The 16,848-nt window shown below is 41.0% G+C and overlaps 1 protein-coding gene across 9 annotated transcripts; it reads right to left on the bottom strand.

Moving 5' to 3' along the window:
• Gycbeta100B (guanylate cyclase soluble subunit beta-1-like) lies at positions 1-16,775 on the bottom strand. Of its 9 annotated transcripts, none has more exons than XR_002673736.2 (12): positions 12,979-13,325; positions 12,736-12,809; positions 12,373-12,470; positions 11,412-11,689; positions 8,638-8,878; positions 7,706-7,874; positions 7,208-7,474; positions 6,700-6,937; positions 5,587-5,727; positions 3,161-3,318; positions 1,289-1,823; positions 1-652 (listed from the first exon to the last, which is right to left on the bottom strand). XR_002673736.2 is itself a non-coding variant. In XM_022807900.2 (12 exons), exons 1-11 carry the CDS (start codon positions 12,979-12,981, stop codon positions 1,601-1,603), a joined length of 1,890 nt encoding a protein of 629 aa, XP_022663635.1. In that variant the 5' UTR covers positions 12,982-16,775; the 3' UTR covers positions 1-1,436; positions 1,590-1,600. The 9 variants fall into 9 exon arrangements, 5 of the variants coding, with proteins under 5 accessions (XP_022663635.1, XP_086845776.1, XP_086845778.1 ...); XM_022807900.2 differs by having other exon boundaries at positions 1-1,436; positions 1,590-1,823; positions 12,979-16,775; XM_086989650.1 differs by having other exon boundaries at positions 1,590-1,823; positions 12,979-16,775.
• Positions 16,776-16,848: the final 73 nt, after the last annotated feature.

Below are 16,848 nucleotides of genomic sequence, written 5' to 3'. Positions count from 1 at the left end.
TATTTTTATCGATATTTTATTTTTACTCATCTCGTTTTTTATTTGGTTGGATATTTTTCATAGTAAGGATACGGAACATCAACATCTAATAACTCACAATAGGTACAATTTAATGGGTTATCGAATCCTTGATTGTAGATCACTTCGCCACAGAAAGATGCTCATTTATGGGTGTCAAAGACGATATCTCAGTGGCAATGACTATCTCATGGACATCACGCACGCATACAGACACGCTACATTAAAATCGCTAAGATGGTTTTGATATGCCATATATTACTAGTCCTCATGCATACACGTATACGAGTTTTTTTCTATTGTGTTTGCTAAATATACAATTAAATTGTACAAGCAACAATGGTCTTTAGGGACATTTCGTATGTTTGTGTGAATACGGCTTGCTTGAAAACAAAGTAGACCCAGATATGTAATTCAAGTCTTGTCTATTCATTTCCTAGGTACTTTTCAGCGTGGAAGGGCAATCGCACAGCATCCGCGGTGTGTTACACCTATCAACCTGACTGCTCGGATGGTATTTCCTGCGAAAAACCGACGAGGGACAGAAGACGCTATCATTCACTTATTTAATGCAAACGTTTATAAGCCATATTTGCGTGTTCCAAATCGCCGAGCCAGGTCGTACGAAGGGTACCTTTTGGAAAAATAGAGTATTGTAAGCTAAGGTAGGATATTAAATCGGCATACACTGACAAGACGAATTTTTTAGAATATATATATATATATATATAACACATGAGAGCTCGTCAGGTATGCCAAGGAGTGAAATTCGGAAGCTCGTCAGTTACCAATTCGCACATAACCATACAATACAATATGGTTATAGCGTTCAGAGTAGTTTGAAGTTTTTCCTGACTTATATTTAATAAAGTTCGATCGTAGCAATGCATAATTTCGAACGAAAAAATATCCTGTTTGAATTATTAGCGTTGTATCTAAACTAATAATCGATGGCGAGGCCGTTAGTTCGAAACAAGAGATTTCAAAAGAAACACGCAAATACACTTCTCTCTTTTTGGGTTCGAGTTGGCCTTCGGCCGATACTAAATAGGCCAAGGACGGACCCGACTATCCGGTGTCTGCATCTGCTATTTACACATCAGATAAATAAGTGCTTCGACGGGAAATACAAATTATTACGTATCTAATATGGAAATTTAGAAAATTATACGTATAGAGATTCAGTATATGATTAGACGTATTTTTAGTTTACCTATTATCAACTATATCGGTCGAATGATGGGTAAAGCGGTAGCAAGACTAGTAGTACCTGATTCAAATCTGGATATCCGCGAGACGGGTTTTGTAGATTTTTTTTGTAGAAGAACTTTGATGTATAAATATATCAATAAATAAATACATCAATGGAGATCGAAAAACTATTATCGACAACGCCGAAGCTGCATATGTAGGCTGATCTGCAACGAAACCGAACGCGTCTACTTTTCCAGTAGTGCTAAAAAAACTTCATAGTCAATTATATTAATGAATACAAAACTTCAAGGTCATGGTACGGTCAACACCCAGTAATAGGCGTTCGTTTAAATAAACAGGAACTAGTTGTAACATACATTTTCGAACACTACTCAATTTCGTTTTTAATCAATGGCACGTCATGGGTATCCTCGACAAGCCCCGATGATGCGTTGGAGACCTCGTCATTAAGAAACGAGTGAGTTGTTCGGTTGATTTGATTCCGGGTGAGCAACCACACGTTCATTGGCTCTTTCATGCCTTTCATAGGGATAGGACCCCGAAACCAAAAGGAGAACATTGGATCAGCATTAATGGGGTCCTGAAGAAGCCTATAAGCGAGAGAAAAAAATATTTATCGTTGTAATCACCATTACTTTTCAGTTCGCATTAAAATGATTTAAACCAAGGGCATTGCGGTTGCTCGAACGGTTTATTTCTTTCGTATTTAAGGGGCATTAAATAGTGTTATATGTCCTGCCGCCAATATAAAACGTTATACGTGACAGCTTCCATCAAACGTGAGTAAGCGTGAAAAATGCACATTACACTATCTCGTGTCCGAAAAAAAAAACCTATGCAAAATTAACTTCTTTGTAACTTACACAAGAAGGTGCAGCTAATCATTGATGCCGTTTATCGGATCCTGAGTACGAGTACAGGGAGCCGACCACCGTGATGCGACTACCTCACGGGCTGTACATTTCAGGTTGGTTTTATTCATTTCATTCAAGTACTGCACATAGAATGCAAATGTGGGGCCGTGGTCCATTAGTCAATGAGGCAGTAGATCGAGTGTGTGTCGAAATGTTTTTATGCTTCCTGCTATCTTCAGCCTGGCTATTCTGCGTTCCTCGCAAAATGATAATTTGGACAAATAGCACTCCTCGGAAATGAAATATTAGTACGGATGTCAACCTAACATGATGCCTGTTGTCATCTGAGGTAGACAGGAGACAGCAGCCCGACTAGCTTGGACGGCATCCTAATGGGTAGGCGCCATATGGAAGGGGCAGTGACGGTACTACTGCAGCGCCACTACTGGATACCAACGGTCATTAGCTTGATCAAGCAATCTGCTCAGACGCTACACACATTTGAGTATATACACTACATAGTTCAACGAATCTCTATCATGGTCAATGTAGTGCTCATATATGTCTTATTAACAATATTAGATACGGATCTTCAGTCGTAAAATTGCACTATATTATGTTGCTTCGGCCCACATGTACAATAGCTACACAATGAATCACGACGGAAAGTGGTTTGGGTCGTAAAGATGTAGTTTCAAAATTACTTAGTAGCCACAACATCTCGTTAGTAAGATCACCACGGTTCTTCCAATAATATACATACATTCATCTATTTCGATTGTTATCGCAGTGGAGACCTATTAACTGCTGAATGTTCTCTGCATCTCACTAAAAGCCAAAATCGGGATCAATGCTTCGGACGCCGTAGAAACTAATGATAAAACTCTGCTCTCGACTTGGACTATTCTAAATTGTAATACACTCTATTCATAGAGTTCTTTAGGGCATTACGGATGGAACCGCAATGTACGTACAAAGATATTGGTAACGCAATGTCATGCAAGCTATACATGACACAATATAATGCGGAATTAGTTCTTATCGTTCGTTGGCTGAGAGTTTGTCTTACTTACTTGTAAACACCTTCCGAGATATTAATTTGCCCCTTCTCGCCAGTAGTCTCAGTACGACTGGCTAAGTTGACACTGTGTCCGAACAGACAGTAGCGTGGCATCTTTTTCCCGATAACGCCGGCGACAACTTCACCACAATGGATTCCCATGGTTATTTGCTTCAAGGAAAATACAAATAGAAATTTTTTTTGTTCTCAAATATGGTTGCAAATGTAGATGTTTACATGTGCTTCTTCAATGTTTAGAGCTAACCTCAATTTTCAATCACTAACAACGTTAGGTCTATCTGTTTGGTATTAATTCACAGGATCGATCAGATACGCAACCGAACTTATATATGTACATTTTGGCGTGGGTTAATCAATCTTGAGGTTCATTCCTATCACTCCCACGGCACCTAACAAACCGCTATGACCAGCAATACAACGCGCTTAAACCTTCAAGAGCCGAAGAATTTTAACTTCAAGTTTTCTAAGTATTGAAATAGTTTCGCAACTTTACCTAATTTAAAATTCAGTCCTATGCGTGTATTAGGCTACAGGCCACGGCCAATGTGCTCATTAAATGACAACCCACTAGAATTCCCCTAAACGTGAGTCTCTAAAAAGAAATCATACTCCTACTTAGTATGTATATAAGCAGCTTCTTATTGGCAATCGGGTAAACAGACCCGCCTTATCTGCAAGATGGGAGGGACCTCCTGTAGTCGCTAACAGTTGCCCAGGGCTGCGTGCATCCACTTTGCTCGGTAAAAGGTGAGAGGAGGGAATCAACAAATTTCTCTAATTTAGCTACCGTCCCAGCCGCTCAGGGGTCTCATACAATATTTATGGACCTCCGTGCGTTTGTGGCGGATGGGCCATGCACGATCGATTCCCCCACGGCCGTATAACTTGCGATGGTCATGGGGTGCCATAGAAAACATTCTGGCATCCGTTTCGAGTTGTATGGTCATCATCTATATTACGGCCACCCCACTAGAGGACTGCCACCCTCGGCACTCGAATAAGCTCAGGAGAGTTCCGAGTTTCATTTCTCGTTCTCGTCTTTTCCCTGTACGATCTCGCTCGTTCCGTAGGCCGCTCTAACTCTTTCTGCTTCTAGCCTGACGTTCATTCTTATGGCGAAACGCACGAAATAGCGTCCTCCATATAACAACTAGCGTTCGACATCTCAATGTCCGAAACTAATGACGCTGCCAGCATAGGCTGCTCATTTGACGCAGTAACAGCGAAAAACAAGAAGACTGACAAAATGGTGATGAAGACGAAGAGTGAGATCGCAACTCAGCGAACTGGCTTGGGTGAACGTCATAAATTGTTCTTGACAAGCAGCACTTGCTCTAGCTTTCCCGGAAAGGAGGTCGGGGGTTGTAGAAGTATGCTGGGTCAGGTTGTGGGGTGGCAATGGGCCTGCAAAATGGAAGAATGCCCACAGGTCTTCCTTAAGAGGAACCGTAGAGGAGCACCGATCGCAGAAATAGCGGCCAAGAATAGAAAACGAAGGAGTACTTTTCATATTGGTAAAAAAGAAGCACAACGAAGGACATTTTTACGCTCTCTTTTTCCGTCTTTCAAGAAAAGGATAATCTGAAAGGGGAGTGCGTATAAACAGGTCAGTATACGAAATACCGACAACGGTGGCGGCTGGTTGGCTAGCGACATTTGGCAAGCGAGGCGATGACGACGAATCCTATCGAGAGTAGCGTTTTGCTGAGGCGCGCACAGTCAGCCAATAAAGACGAAGCTTGAAAAAGGTTTCGATGAGAAAAGGGGGAGAAAAATTGAATGGATCTATAGTGAATCTCAGCGATAGCAACAAGCCACTCAAGGCGACCAAATTGATATAGGGTTCGCTTTAGATATTGCTTCATCCTGAAAGAGTCGTGCACGAAAAAAGAAGTTATGAATCTCGATAGTATGAATAACCCATGGTTCGGTCCTTGTTTGTCAACAAAAAAAAAGCACAGATCAACATTACTATTAAAACTGCTGTTTATGTCAACTAGGGTGACTTGCAAGATAAAAGTCCAATTGCAAAACACACAAAAAGCATAGGATGTCCTTAAATTTTTGATATCACTGTTAAAACACTGCGTTTGAAACATAGGAAAAGAAAAGGCTTATACTTTATTTTATAATATTAATACAGTACCAGCGAAATATCATAATTCATTTTCATACTTATTTCTATCGATGCTAAATTGACACCGTACTAAAAAGGGCGAATGAGAACGAGTAGAAGCGTTGACTCGTTGCAAACAAGTTCTGATACTGTTACACGATAAAAACTGACGCTAGAAAGATGGCACCATCTGTCACGTAATTTTTGGGCCGCTGTATTGTACAGCTGACAAAAAAAAAAAATGGTAATTTTCTAACTAACCTATGCCAATAAAGAGGGCGATTATTAGTGAGTGTACTTACGACGCATTGCTCTGAGTCAATTGTGATTTTGTGAGAAAGATCTTGAAGATCGAGAGCTAGCTGGGCGATACGCTTTGCATGACATTCGCACGGGTCAGGTAATCCCGATACAGCCATATACTTATCGCCGATAGTTTCCACCTAAAATCGTAACGGTCGAGCAAGCATACTAACACAATGTTAAATCGTTTTGTGATACCGCGAGAACAGTACGAAGGCAAGCCTAAATCTGCATTTCTAAACCTCGCAGATCGCTGAGTGAAGATGATATTATCTTTGGAAAGTAAACTCCTCGAAACTTACTTGCTATTCAATGAAGTGCCAAATCTATCGGTAGATAACTTCATCACGTTAAACAAGGCCCATACAATTGTGTCTGCATCTTGTCCTACTAGAGAACGATGAGGATGTTCGAAAATACGTCTATCCATGCATCCGTTCATTTTAGGCCTACGTCACGGTTAAGCAACACCATCGTCAATTTTCAAATCGTATCATGAAATGCGAAGCAATAGGAGGGATTTTGTCCGATCCATTGTTGTCAGATAGCGGTTCAGAGCGTTTATAATTTATCCAGTCGTGTGATCGTGGGAAGTGGTCGGCTGACCCGCGCAGGAACTGTGCCCGTCGAACAATTCTAAGAAATCGCTTTCTCACTGTGACGTTCGTTTGGGTTTTGGTCAATGGCAAATGGGGGGCGTCAATCAGTTCTCGGAATCGATTACATAATCTATCGAGAATTGTAAACGGTGTAACGGCCTACCAAAATGGCACCCGGGTTATACTACAGGCGTTTCATTAAAGCCCGTTCTGAGAACCGTTTAACTCTGAGGCTTCCATTCCTTATGGACGCAGCTACGGGATATACTTCAGCATACACAAGCACTCGATTTACAGGTTAGGTTAAACCGCATGGTTTGTTTAATTTAAGTGATACTGATAGAAATGTACCCTTGATACGTCTAGCGTGCAACTTACGCATGCTATAAATATATGACGCAAATTTAGAATGAATTAGAAAATTCGTTTGAAGTTCTCGACGCAGCTAAATGTCGAAATATGAGGTGACTAGTCTAGACACAAGGAAGTGACACCGACTATATATTTGGTTACCTTATATACGTCTGGGTTCGTACGTGGATCGGTGAGTATGTCAAAGCTGGTGTAGATATCGTTGAGAAGCTTGACAATCTTCATAGCGCCATGTGAATCTGAATGGCGTTGGCAGTAATCGATAAAACCTACCACACCACTGAATAAAATTGTAACTTGGTCATACTTCTTAGCCGGAACTGGCCGATTGTGTCGGAGTTCGTTGGCCACAGACGGTGGAAGAATTGAATATAGCACTCTGAGGAAAGAGCAAAATGACGCAGAAAAAAATAGTCAATAAGTCATTTTTATCAATGAATTTTTTGCTTCATTTTAATTAGTTAGCTAGGACTACGAGCTGTTTGAAGAGACCTTAGCCAGTCTTATCGCTCCCTGGCCGTCAGGAGTTCCTTCGCAACTTTGCTACCTTTATGCCGATTTGCTCGAACACCCACAAATGTCACGTGAACCTCCCTTAGTCCACCTGTGAGCTCTTTGACAAGTCTAGAGTCATACAATCGTGCCTTACCTGTCGGTTTTTTTCTTCTCAGTCTCAAGATCGCTGTAGGTCCGTTGCAGTTTCTCAGTGAGTACTTCGAGGCTTTTGGTGAGCTTGTATTCCGCTTCAAATTGCTCCGAGAGCAGAACGAGGTCCCGTGTGGCGTCGTGCAGGGGGATGTCACTTAGATAGAGGCCCTTACAATTAAGGTCGTCCAAATTGAACACCGAGGGCGAGCATAAAAATAGAATCAAATCATCCTCACCCGTCGGGGACATTTGACCCTTCAAGATCATCCTGCAGAACGGAAAATATAAAATCTTAGTTTGTGCTTCCGTCTACAGCCTCATGTGAAGATTAAAGAAACGAAGTTGACTCATCACAACGTGACTCTGCATAGTCGGTGCTATAAACTGACCATGTGGAATCACGTCACGAATACAGAGAAACATTTTAATGTTAGAAGGTTAACAATCTGAGACAATGTAAACAAATCATAAAAGCCTGAATTGATAACTGACGATTTACCTGGAGGCAAATCTTGTAGAATCAGGTCCCTTTATGCGCAAAACGAAGACGGTGTTCGTATGTTCAAGTATGTTAGCGCGCGTGAGGGGCATATGGGGCTGAACAAGTTCCATAAAGTTGCTCAGCGAATCTTGCAGCATATTCGGTAGAATTCGAGTGATTGATGTACCTGTGGCGTCAGTAGGACGACTTAATCAATGATACCTGTTCGTAACTTAGAAATAGATGTATAACCTAAAAAAAGCGCTAGGTTAATTTATAACGAACCTTCTTAGCGCACAGCAAGCAGTCTAAAAAGGCTTGCCACTTACAATATGCATTTAGCGTTATTCCGAAAAAAAAAGATAACATACGTCTCGTGTTTAAGTTTGTACTTTAAGAGATTCTTGCTAACTGAACCTGCCTATAAGGTCGTAGTTACATTTATGGGAATACTGCGGTTTTATTATGGGAGCCGTTTGCAGAACTACAGAGATCGCTGACCCTCAAGCCACCTAAATGTGCCTAAAAACGAGCAAGGCAGAAGTTCAATTAACTTTAATAAGTTTAGAACTTTACTGATCACGCTCCCTACTACGATAAAGGAAAACAGTTGATTTATTTATGCTGACTCTACCGTACCAAGCGGTCAGCGATATTCCATCAAAACGTTTCATTTGAACTGAGCATGCTTTAAGCAAGTGAGCTGGTACTTCGAAAAGGTTGCATACTATAGCATTATGTGCTTAATTATTATCTTACGATTATCACGCTGTAGCAGCTGAGGGCTTTTTTAAATTGTGAAGTTTGCCTAAATGATTATATTGCATTTAATAAGGACGACCTGTCGCCTTATGTGTGGCCTATTTATGCGTTTGCCGACGTGTAGTACCAGTCAAGCCATCTAGTACCAAACAGAGAATGTTTCCACCGCTAATAAAAAGGACTCTTACCCGCTTGGACAACAATTAAGTCCTTATCAAAAATGACGTGAAAGGGAAAAGCGCGGCAAAACGTTGCAGGAGATATCCTTTTCTCTTCAGGCAGAGTATAGAACTCTTTGTCATCGTTCTGTCTAGTAGCTGGCTGTTGTCGATTGATGCGTAACCGAGTGTGTTCTCCTTCTTTTCCGAAATCTCCTGTCGAAACCACCTCGATTGAAATCGTTTCTTTAAACTGACGTGATGCAATGGCCTACATAAGATATAGTAAAGAACATTTCTGAGATCAACCGTTGGCCATACAGAAGGAACAACATAATTGAAAGAAATATTACAGAAAACTATCTAATTAGGGCATTAATGCTACCCAAGCATCTTCTAAACGCGCCTAATATTAAGTCATTCCGTTCTCGCTGAAGATTCTCACTCGGTGTTTCGGTGACAGACCTTTTACAGTTAATTGCATGTTTTCTGCTGAAGGTAGGACCTTGAATTATATCACATAATCTTGCTCGTACTTCGACGCAACGAAATGCTAGATCACTATATGAGCAATCAAGTGCAAGGATAATAATGAATATAATACGCAGCGCTCGTGACTCGATGGTTCTGGTTGGTCCTTCACTAGTGATAAAGACACGAACACCTTAATGTTGGCCTGCTCCGTTACAAAAGAGACAGATAAATTCAGTTGGTCATGCAAGGCAAGCTCGAAATCAGAAATCGCTTCGGAAAAAGCATCTTCTTGCTTGCTAGTAAACCTATAAGTTATATTAAGCTAAAAAAGATTAAACCTATAATTTACTGCAATGTAATCCTATAGTATTCGTTAACACACTAGAGACAGGAATATATTTTACGTCGGTCGACCAGTATCAAACTATAACTGGCATTGAGCCAGAATATACTCAACTAATGTTATATTAACTAATTTAGCAGGGGTAAGTTTTACAAGAGTCTTTACATCGTTGGTGTATCACTTTATTTCTATCAACTGATTTTGATATATCTCATAGTTCCTGGATAATACGCTGTCATTGATTACTGACCCTGCTCTTGATTTTTCCGAAACGTCGACACAAGGAAAACGAAGGTCGTAAATCGGTCTACGATAATCGCCTACATCTAAATAAGGTCAAGTAGTCAACGAAGCACTGCGTCAATCTGACCTCTATGATATAATAAACACAAGTCGTGAGAAGAAAAAAGGTACGTTGGGTATTACGATTCAGCCTTCTCCTTTAGGTTGTAACAGAGATTATTTGTGTATATAAGATATTAAATAAAGGGTAATCGTGGACTGACGAAAGAAAACGATAAAGAAAGCCAACAACATCGCTTCGGTGCTTTAAAGCTAACAATGGAGAGCTGAATCATGATGAAGCATGAAGCATGCCTCGCCGCGTATGGCAAACAGTAGCCTAGTATTTCTTAGAAGATAAAAAAAGAAAACCCAGATCCTGATTACTATTTTAAAGACAAAGAAGAAAGGAGATCTCTGTATCAGAAACAATTGAAAACACTTAACTAATAGCTTTTAAATCTTGTGTTTTTTCAGAGACAAAGAAGCCTATTTTTTGCTAACATTTATTTATGTATATTGGTGGGCCAACTCGCAATGATAAAGCGAAGCATACAACAAAGGAAGAGTACGGCGGTCGTGTTAAGGACTGTTCATTGTGGTTTCCATAACGCGTTATAATGAATCACGCGCGCTACAACTTTTTACTTAGTACAGTCTTCGAACTGCTACGCATGCACTTGCGCTTATTAACTGGCCAATGACTGGTCCCGCAGTTTAAGGCTGACTCTTCTTCAGTTTTTGTCCGCTCGTCAACCAGCCTGTAGTAACTTTTCAAAATCACGAGGAACGGTTGTACAGGATCTCAGCGCAGCTTTCTACAGGAATCTATTCGCGTCGACGATCACGTTCCGCATTTACATAATCATTAAGTACAGATAATAGTCTCTGTAAGCAATATCTAAAATTCTTACATAATGTGAAACAACAATTTTCAAAACAATTAAAGGTACGCAGCGCATCTGTCGTGACCTCAATATGGATTTTTTTGTTACCACCTAAGAAGGTATCTAGTACATACTGTTTGATATGGGTATCACCGGCTCTCAATACCCATTCGAGGCCTCTGCGAATTTTCGCTGGTACTTGATCGCGTCACTTGAAGTTATCGCGGTTAGCTTTCGAATTGCCATCCATATTGTTACTACAGCATACCGATACGTTATCTAAATTAAACCCGTACGAAGAAAACTAAAAGCTACACCTCTAGGTGACAAAAGGCAAATTGTCTATATGGGATTTTTCGTAGCTATGTCGCGAGAAGTATCTCACACGAAGGGCATAACGATCATCAAATCGGAAAAACTAAATACACAAAGAAATCCCCAAGGAACGTTTCCATGTATGAGGTTATACTGTAGCTAGAACATGAGCTGTCTGACAATGTTTGAAATCTATTGAACAATAGTATTGTTCAATTGCCCTCTACAAAAAGAGTTTTGAAATTTGCTGATCTGAATAATATCCGTACGTATTGCGGGAAAAATACCGAATTCTTAACGAGGAGGGTTTGTTTACAAATGATCGATTGACGCTTTCGGCTTAGTGCCAAAGCTCTCATGAACTGCTGGGAAGATCCGGTACTACAAAAGTCAAAACAACATCTGTGAATCTGTTTCGTGAGACGCTAGCACTGCAGTAGATGAAGCAACTCACTTCACTACATCAGGCAAGGAAGAATAACAGAAATATATTAAATGTGTACCTTAACGGCGCCAACGACCATTTCGTTGAGACCTCTTCGATGCGAGTAATAGTGTAGTACGAACGCAGGTTCGCCCTCTATTCGCTCACACGTGAAGCTCGGCGTCCTCATGCCGGGATAAAATGTCAGTAAATGGTTATGCAACGAGTCGACTGCCTGCAGAAATGTCTCCAGATCAGAACCCAAAACCTGCAAAATCTGGCCATAGCCGGCATGCGTCTGGCAGTATTCGAAGAAGTACTCGCCAAAGTGCTCCATCAAAACGGGTTCCGCCACATCTGCAAACCAATTTTAGACCATGAGAAAAAGCATAAGACGACCTGTAGCTCTGTCTCTCTAGTTTTTATTAAAATTACTCCGGTGAACCTTGGATTCCCGCCCGAGACGGAAGCGTTTTGTTGATGTATGTGATGAACCTAAACGTGGCCACAGATAAATATTGTGTTTAATTCATTGGATGGATTGCGAGCTGGAACAAACATTTATTTAGGGAATGGTATATTTAAGCGAACCAGCAGTGTTCCAATTTGCAATAGTGCGGGGTAAGACAAAATGATGTCGGAGAGGCATGACAATGAAAGATCAAGAGTTGCAAGCGTCATTATAATGATTTCAAATAGTAACATATCACCCTATGGTATAAATAAATAATTATTTATCGACTTGAATATCGTCGGTATTTTTGTCTGTCTCTTGTCAAGTGTTGACTAGAGATAATAAACGGCTTACTAGAACCTGTTTAAGTAGTTCTCAATATGCCAAGCTCAAAAATCAGCTACACTTGAGTTCCTACACGCGCACAGACATAAGGTCGGCCTTTGCTCTTCGTTTTGGAACTAATCCGCGGCTCTAACGAATTGAGTAGCGTCGTGATAGTAATAGCATGATCGAAACAAAATACGGCTAGTAGCTCAGAAGAACACTTCAAATGTGGCAGGTTCATCGATTATACTGTACCCACCCACGATTCGTGCCGTTGTAGCAAGCATTTCGAAGAGAACATTGTCATCGTAGACGATTCGAGATACTAGTTCATCCTCCGACAAGTTGCTCTCCTTTCTTGCTCGTTGTAGGGGCAAGCGTAGCGGAACAAAGCAAGACCATCGACAACAGCAACAACGAAAACATTGCGATACAAGATATTATTATTAGAATATACAAGCCTACAGCAACTTTTTTTTTTGTTTTCATAAAACACATATAACGTACGTAATCGTTATAATTGCCACCTGTAATCGCAATTCGAAGACGTCACGGAAATACCTGGGTGAACAACCCCTCTGTGGTAAACATCAACTTGCGATAGTACTGTGGGGCCACTCACTTTATTGTTGTCCACGTATCCGAACCGTACTCCTTATCAATAAGCAACTCGAGCGCTCGCGCCACGAAGCCGTACTGCAAGCGACACGCATTTTATATATTGCATAGAATATTAGATTAGCATTGTCCTATCTGTGCACGCTGACAGCGGGTTTACATGTCGTAGACTCGGACGTAGCCATCAATTCAAATTTAGCCATAGCTTTCTTTATAATTCAGTGAACATGCTGTACAGTCACCTCACCATAGTTCCTACAACGACGTAGGAGCCCGTTATCTGGAATTACTGCGTGCACTATTGCGATCCTATAAGCATCGATGACACGTTGAACAGCAAGTTCAGAAATTATAATAGGCCTTTTTTGTTAACAGGAATTCTTTTACTCTTTAGAATTCAGCTTACTAAACATTTGTGGCAGTCTGATCGAATATAACCCCTTCTATAGCTCCCGTTCAGGATGCCGAAATGGATTAAAAGGAGACACCATGTTTGTTGGGATGGACGCTACTTCTTGCATCCACAGAGGGCGCCACCATCGACTGCACTTCGCTCAGGTTAAAATGTCCTTGAATTTCAAGGGCACTACCTTGAGACCTTCTCCCATAGACTAATATTTTCCTGGGAGATAGGGTATTATGCCATCGCGCGGCAACTGTATATTCGAACTATATATTAAAACTAATTATCTAACATAAAGGACTGAGTTTATTCGCTAAGTCAGTAAATGTTTACGCTTTCTTGACCCTTTTACGCTTCCTTCAACAATACTCCGGCACATACCCATTTTTTCACTGTTGCTGTTCAGCCGAAAGAAGCCCAGCTTTTCACACTTCGAGATACATAAACAACTTGTCTTCCAGCGCGCCAATTAGTTAGTCTATGTGTAGCGAGCGAGACTGACTCCAGTGAGTTCTACGCTGCGCCTTAAATACCCAAAATCATTTTTAATAAGATCGAGTATTTAAGTCAATGCGTTTCATTCGGCCAACGGTACTTAGCCATGGTCAGTGTCCAGCGTGTTCTTACGCCTCGCGCACCTCGGAGAAAATTAAACGAACTGTATCAGCTGATGCTGTGGCCGATTCTATTTAATTGGCCGCCCGGGAGTGACTGCGGTAACCCCCTCGATTGGTTGGCAATCCTCGTCTCAGACGACTCCCGTCAATTAGACACAGATTGATTAGGCACCTTCGAAGATTATGACTCAGACAGCTTTTGGCCTACAGAATCCATGCTCGTTGTGTAGTGGTTGATAACTGGCCCCCTAGGGATTCCATGCAACCTATCTTCATTGCCGCACGTAATTCGCAGGCAAATATTGCTAAGGTATTCCCGAGCCCAAAGCTAAGTTTCTCCACCTGTAAAAGCGCCTTTCCAGCTCTTAAATGGCCAGATCATGCTGATACAACAAAGTACTTCTACGTGGTCAACACCGACGCAGTCTCCGGCAATCGTTTTAGAGCGCACTGTGCTCTAAGTTACGCTAGACTATTTTGCGATACCTGCCTCATCTGATGTGAAACCTCTAACAGGTCGAATCTTGTTAACAAGTAGTCCCAAACTTAACAATTCATTATACGATTTCGCAAAACCGATAGACTTGACCGGTTTTTCGTGTGTTTAGTGTGTACACTTCGAAGCGAGCCTTACGCCCACTTGCACACAAAAATGCTTGCTTGGCCTACATGAGGTTTACGAGTGCTTTTTTTGTCGGGCAACCAACTTTTTTTCGGAAAGCTGTTTTCACGTTTGTCTTTGTCTTTGTCACGTCTTGATTTCTACTGTCTCGAGATCGCACCATGCCAGCACGGATCGATGAGGTATCTTCGCGTTTCCACATTTCTCGATCCTCAGATTATAGGTCTTTAGATTCTTGATCCGCTGTCGGTTTGCCGCTGCCAAACCCAAGGCACCAGTCGTCTCGCGGTGGGCCATTTCTCTCAAGCAGCGTGTCATTTCGTCCATTCCACGACGCGGCCAGATAGTAGCAACGGGGCCTTTGATAGTTCCGTTGTTGGGTAGGTAAGTTTTCTGCTACGCCCAAATATAAAAAAATTAAACATCTAGTAGGCAAAATAATTGCCGCTTTGAGCTACTTTTGTTTAAAGCATGGCGAAAAACCTGTATCTCAACCACCTATACAATAGCGTAAACATTCCCGAAAGATAGCTTCTTATAACTCAAAGAAGCGTTCATATCTGCACGAGTACCTTAATGGCATTTAGTGGAAACACAGAAGCTAAATCCTGTAGTATGCTACAGTAATTTCAAGATCATTTTCAGAAAATCCCTGCAACTACTTCAAAAATCGTGCTAAGCATGGATGACGAGTTTTTTAGGATCGGTTTATATAGTGGATTTAATTACAACAGTACTGCCAAGAAATAGGAAGCTAAGCTGTGACGAAAGTAAATCTCTAATTGAGGGTTAACAAACTTTCTGCACAAACTGAAATAAGTTGATTTTGGGTCATTCAATTTATAGTAGGAAATTCATTATGGGCTGCCGGAACTTGCAGAGGCTCGAATAACGACCGCTGATTAATCCGTAATTTCCCTTACCATTTACGACAATATAGAATACTCAGTTTTATTCTTATAAGACACACTGATACGGTCCTGTAGGTTATAATTAGCATCATTATTAATACTGTTATTTAGAACCTGCCAATTTTCCCTAGCGAATTAGGATAGGTTGTTGTCGGAAATGTATTGACCTTTTTGAGTTGAAATTGAAAAAAATTCATTTTTAGATTTTCAAATAATATTACTTAATTAATTGTGCACCATTTCGATCGATGATCTTCTACAGCTTTTCCTGTAACATGCTTACCGGGTTCTCTGTCACTAGGGCACCTCTGTACTTTCTGGGAGAGTGATTTTTGCATCCCTCCTTTGAAACTGGATTGACACCATTTAGAAAAATATGCAGAGACCAAGGGAAGTGATAGCTTTGATTTGGATACTGTGGATGTCAAAGGTCTTTCCATTTTCGCCGAACAGCTAAGGATGTACCTGCTGTCCACGGTGGATAACAACGCCTTTCCTGCGTACTAATTCTGGTAGGTTTTTTTTTTAATGATGAGCTATAATCTGTTGGATTACAACTCATCATTAAAGTCTTCTTCTTTCAGGTTGCAGCAGCTCGCAATACACTATTCCTTTCCAATACCGTCAAACACGTATCATCACCGTCGTTGACGTCAGTCCGCGCTTTTATTACAGATTGTGCAACACCGTTTTATTTATCTATTTCCAGTTGCATCTTACTGTTGTATGTTATCGACTTTTCTATTCATACAATAGCTTGACTTCGTCTCGTTTTTACAGAGCTTTGTAGATACTGACTGGCCGAACAAGTAAGTACATTTCCGTCGATCCGTATGGCACCAGACCTCAGCCTTTCTAGCCAGCTTTCTTCAAATCATTAAAAATGTTTGGTAATGGATATTCCTTACTATTTTTTTTTCATCAACTTTTTCCGACCTTGACGAAAAAACTTTTTTATACCGAAATTTTCAAAACGAAAACGATGGAGCCATCTTCGCTGACCTAATTCGGCCTTAAACACACACAATTTTTAAAAACCTGGAGAATATTTACGTCTTTATCGCAACGAAATTATAAAAGGTAGCGAATTTAAACTGTCACCCCCCGTCCCCCATACTACCTGGGATGTGCAGCCTTAAAGCCATCCAACTAGAAAGACGCTCAATATTGTTGCGACAAACCAATATATACACGGTATCTTAAAAGTGTTTACACTATTTAACGAGGTTTAATTTTCTGATCGTTTCTTTTCCAGGCGTAATCAATAGGAGGTAATGGGTGATCTGAAATATACAATTGAAGCGCCTTGTCTTGAAGCACGAAAGTATTATTTTAGGCACGCATGGGTCACCAGAAAACACATAAAACGACACTTTGTGAAGCTCCAGAGTGATGTGTTGATGACCTCGGGGTGATTCGTCCCGTGCAATCGTGGTCATACGCTTACCATTGAATAAAAGATTCAGCCACCAGAAACCATTTACTGTTACACGCGTCGTTAAGACAATGGCAACAGCGGGTTTGTGCCTGGAGCTAATGACAGCCGTTGCGAGCTTGACACTCC

This window comes from Varroa destructor, unplaced genomic scaffold (assembly GCF_002443255.2).
Source record: "Varroa destructor unplaced genomic scaffold, Vdes_3.0 BEIS01000005.1, whole genome shotgun sequence".
Classification (NCBI taxonomy): Eukaryota; Metazoa; Arthropoda; class Arachnida; order Mesostigmata; family Varroidae; genus Varroa; species Varroa destructor.
Note: the sequence above shows the minus strand (reverse complement) of the source record. Positions and strands in the feature narration are given on the sequence as shown.

What these genes read in the sequence shown, in the direction of transcription:
- Gycbeta100B (XM_022807900.2), bottom strand. An exon ending in GATACGTGGACAACAATAAA is followed by an intron (nt 12,471 to 12,735) that starts GTGAGTGGCCCC and finishes ACAACGAGCAAG; the next exon opens with AAAGGAGAGCAACTTGTCGG. An exon ending in TGGTCGTTGGCGCCGTTAAG is followed by an intron (nt 8,879 to 11,411) that starts GTACACATTTAA and finishes TATCTTATGTAG; the next exon opens with GCCATTGCATCACGTCAGTT.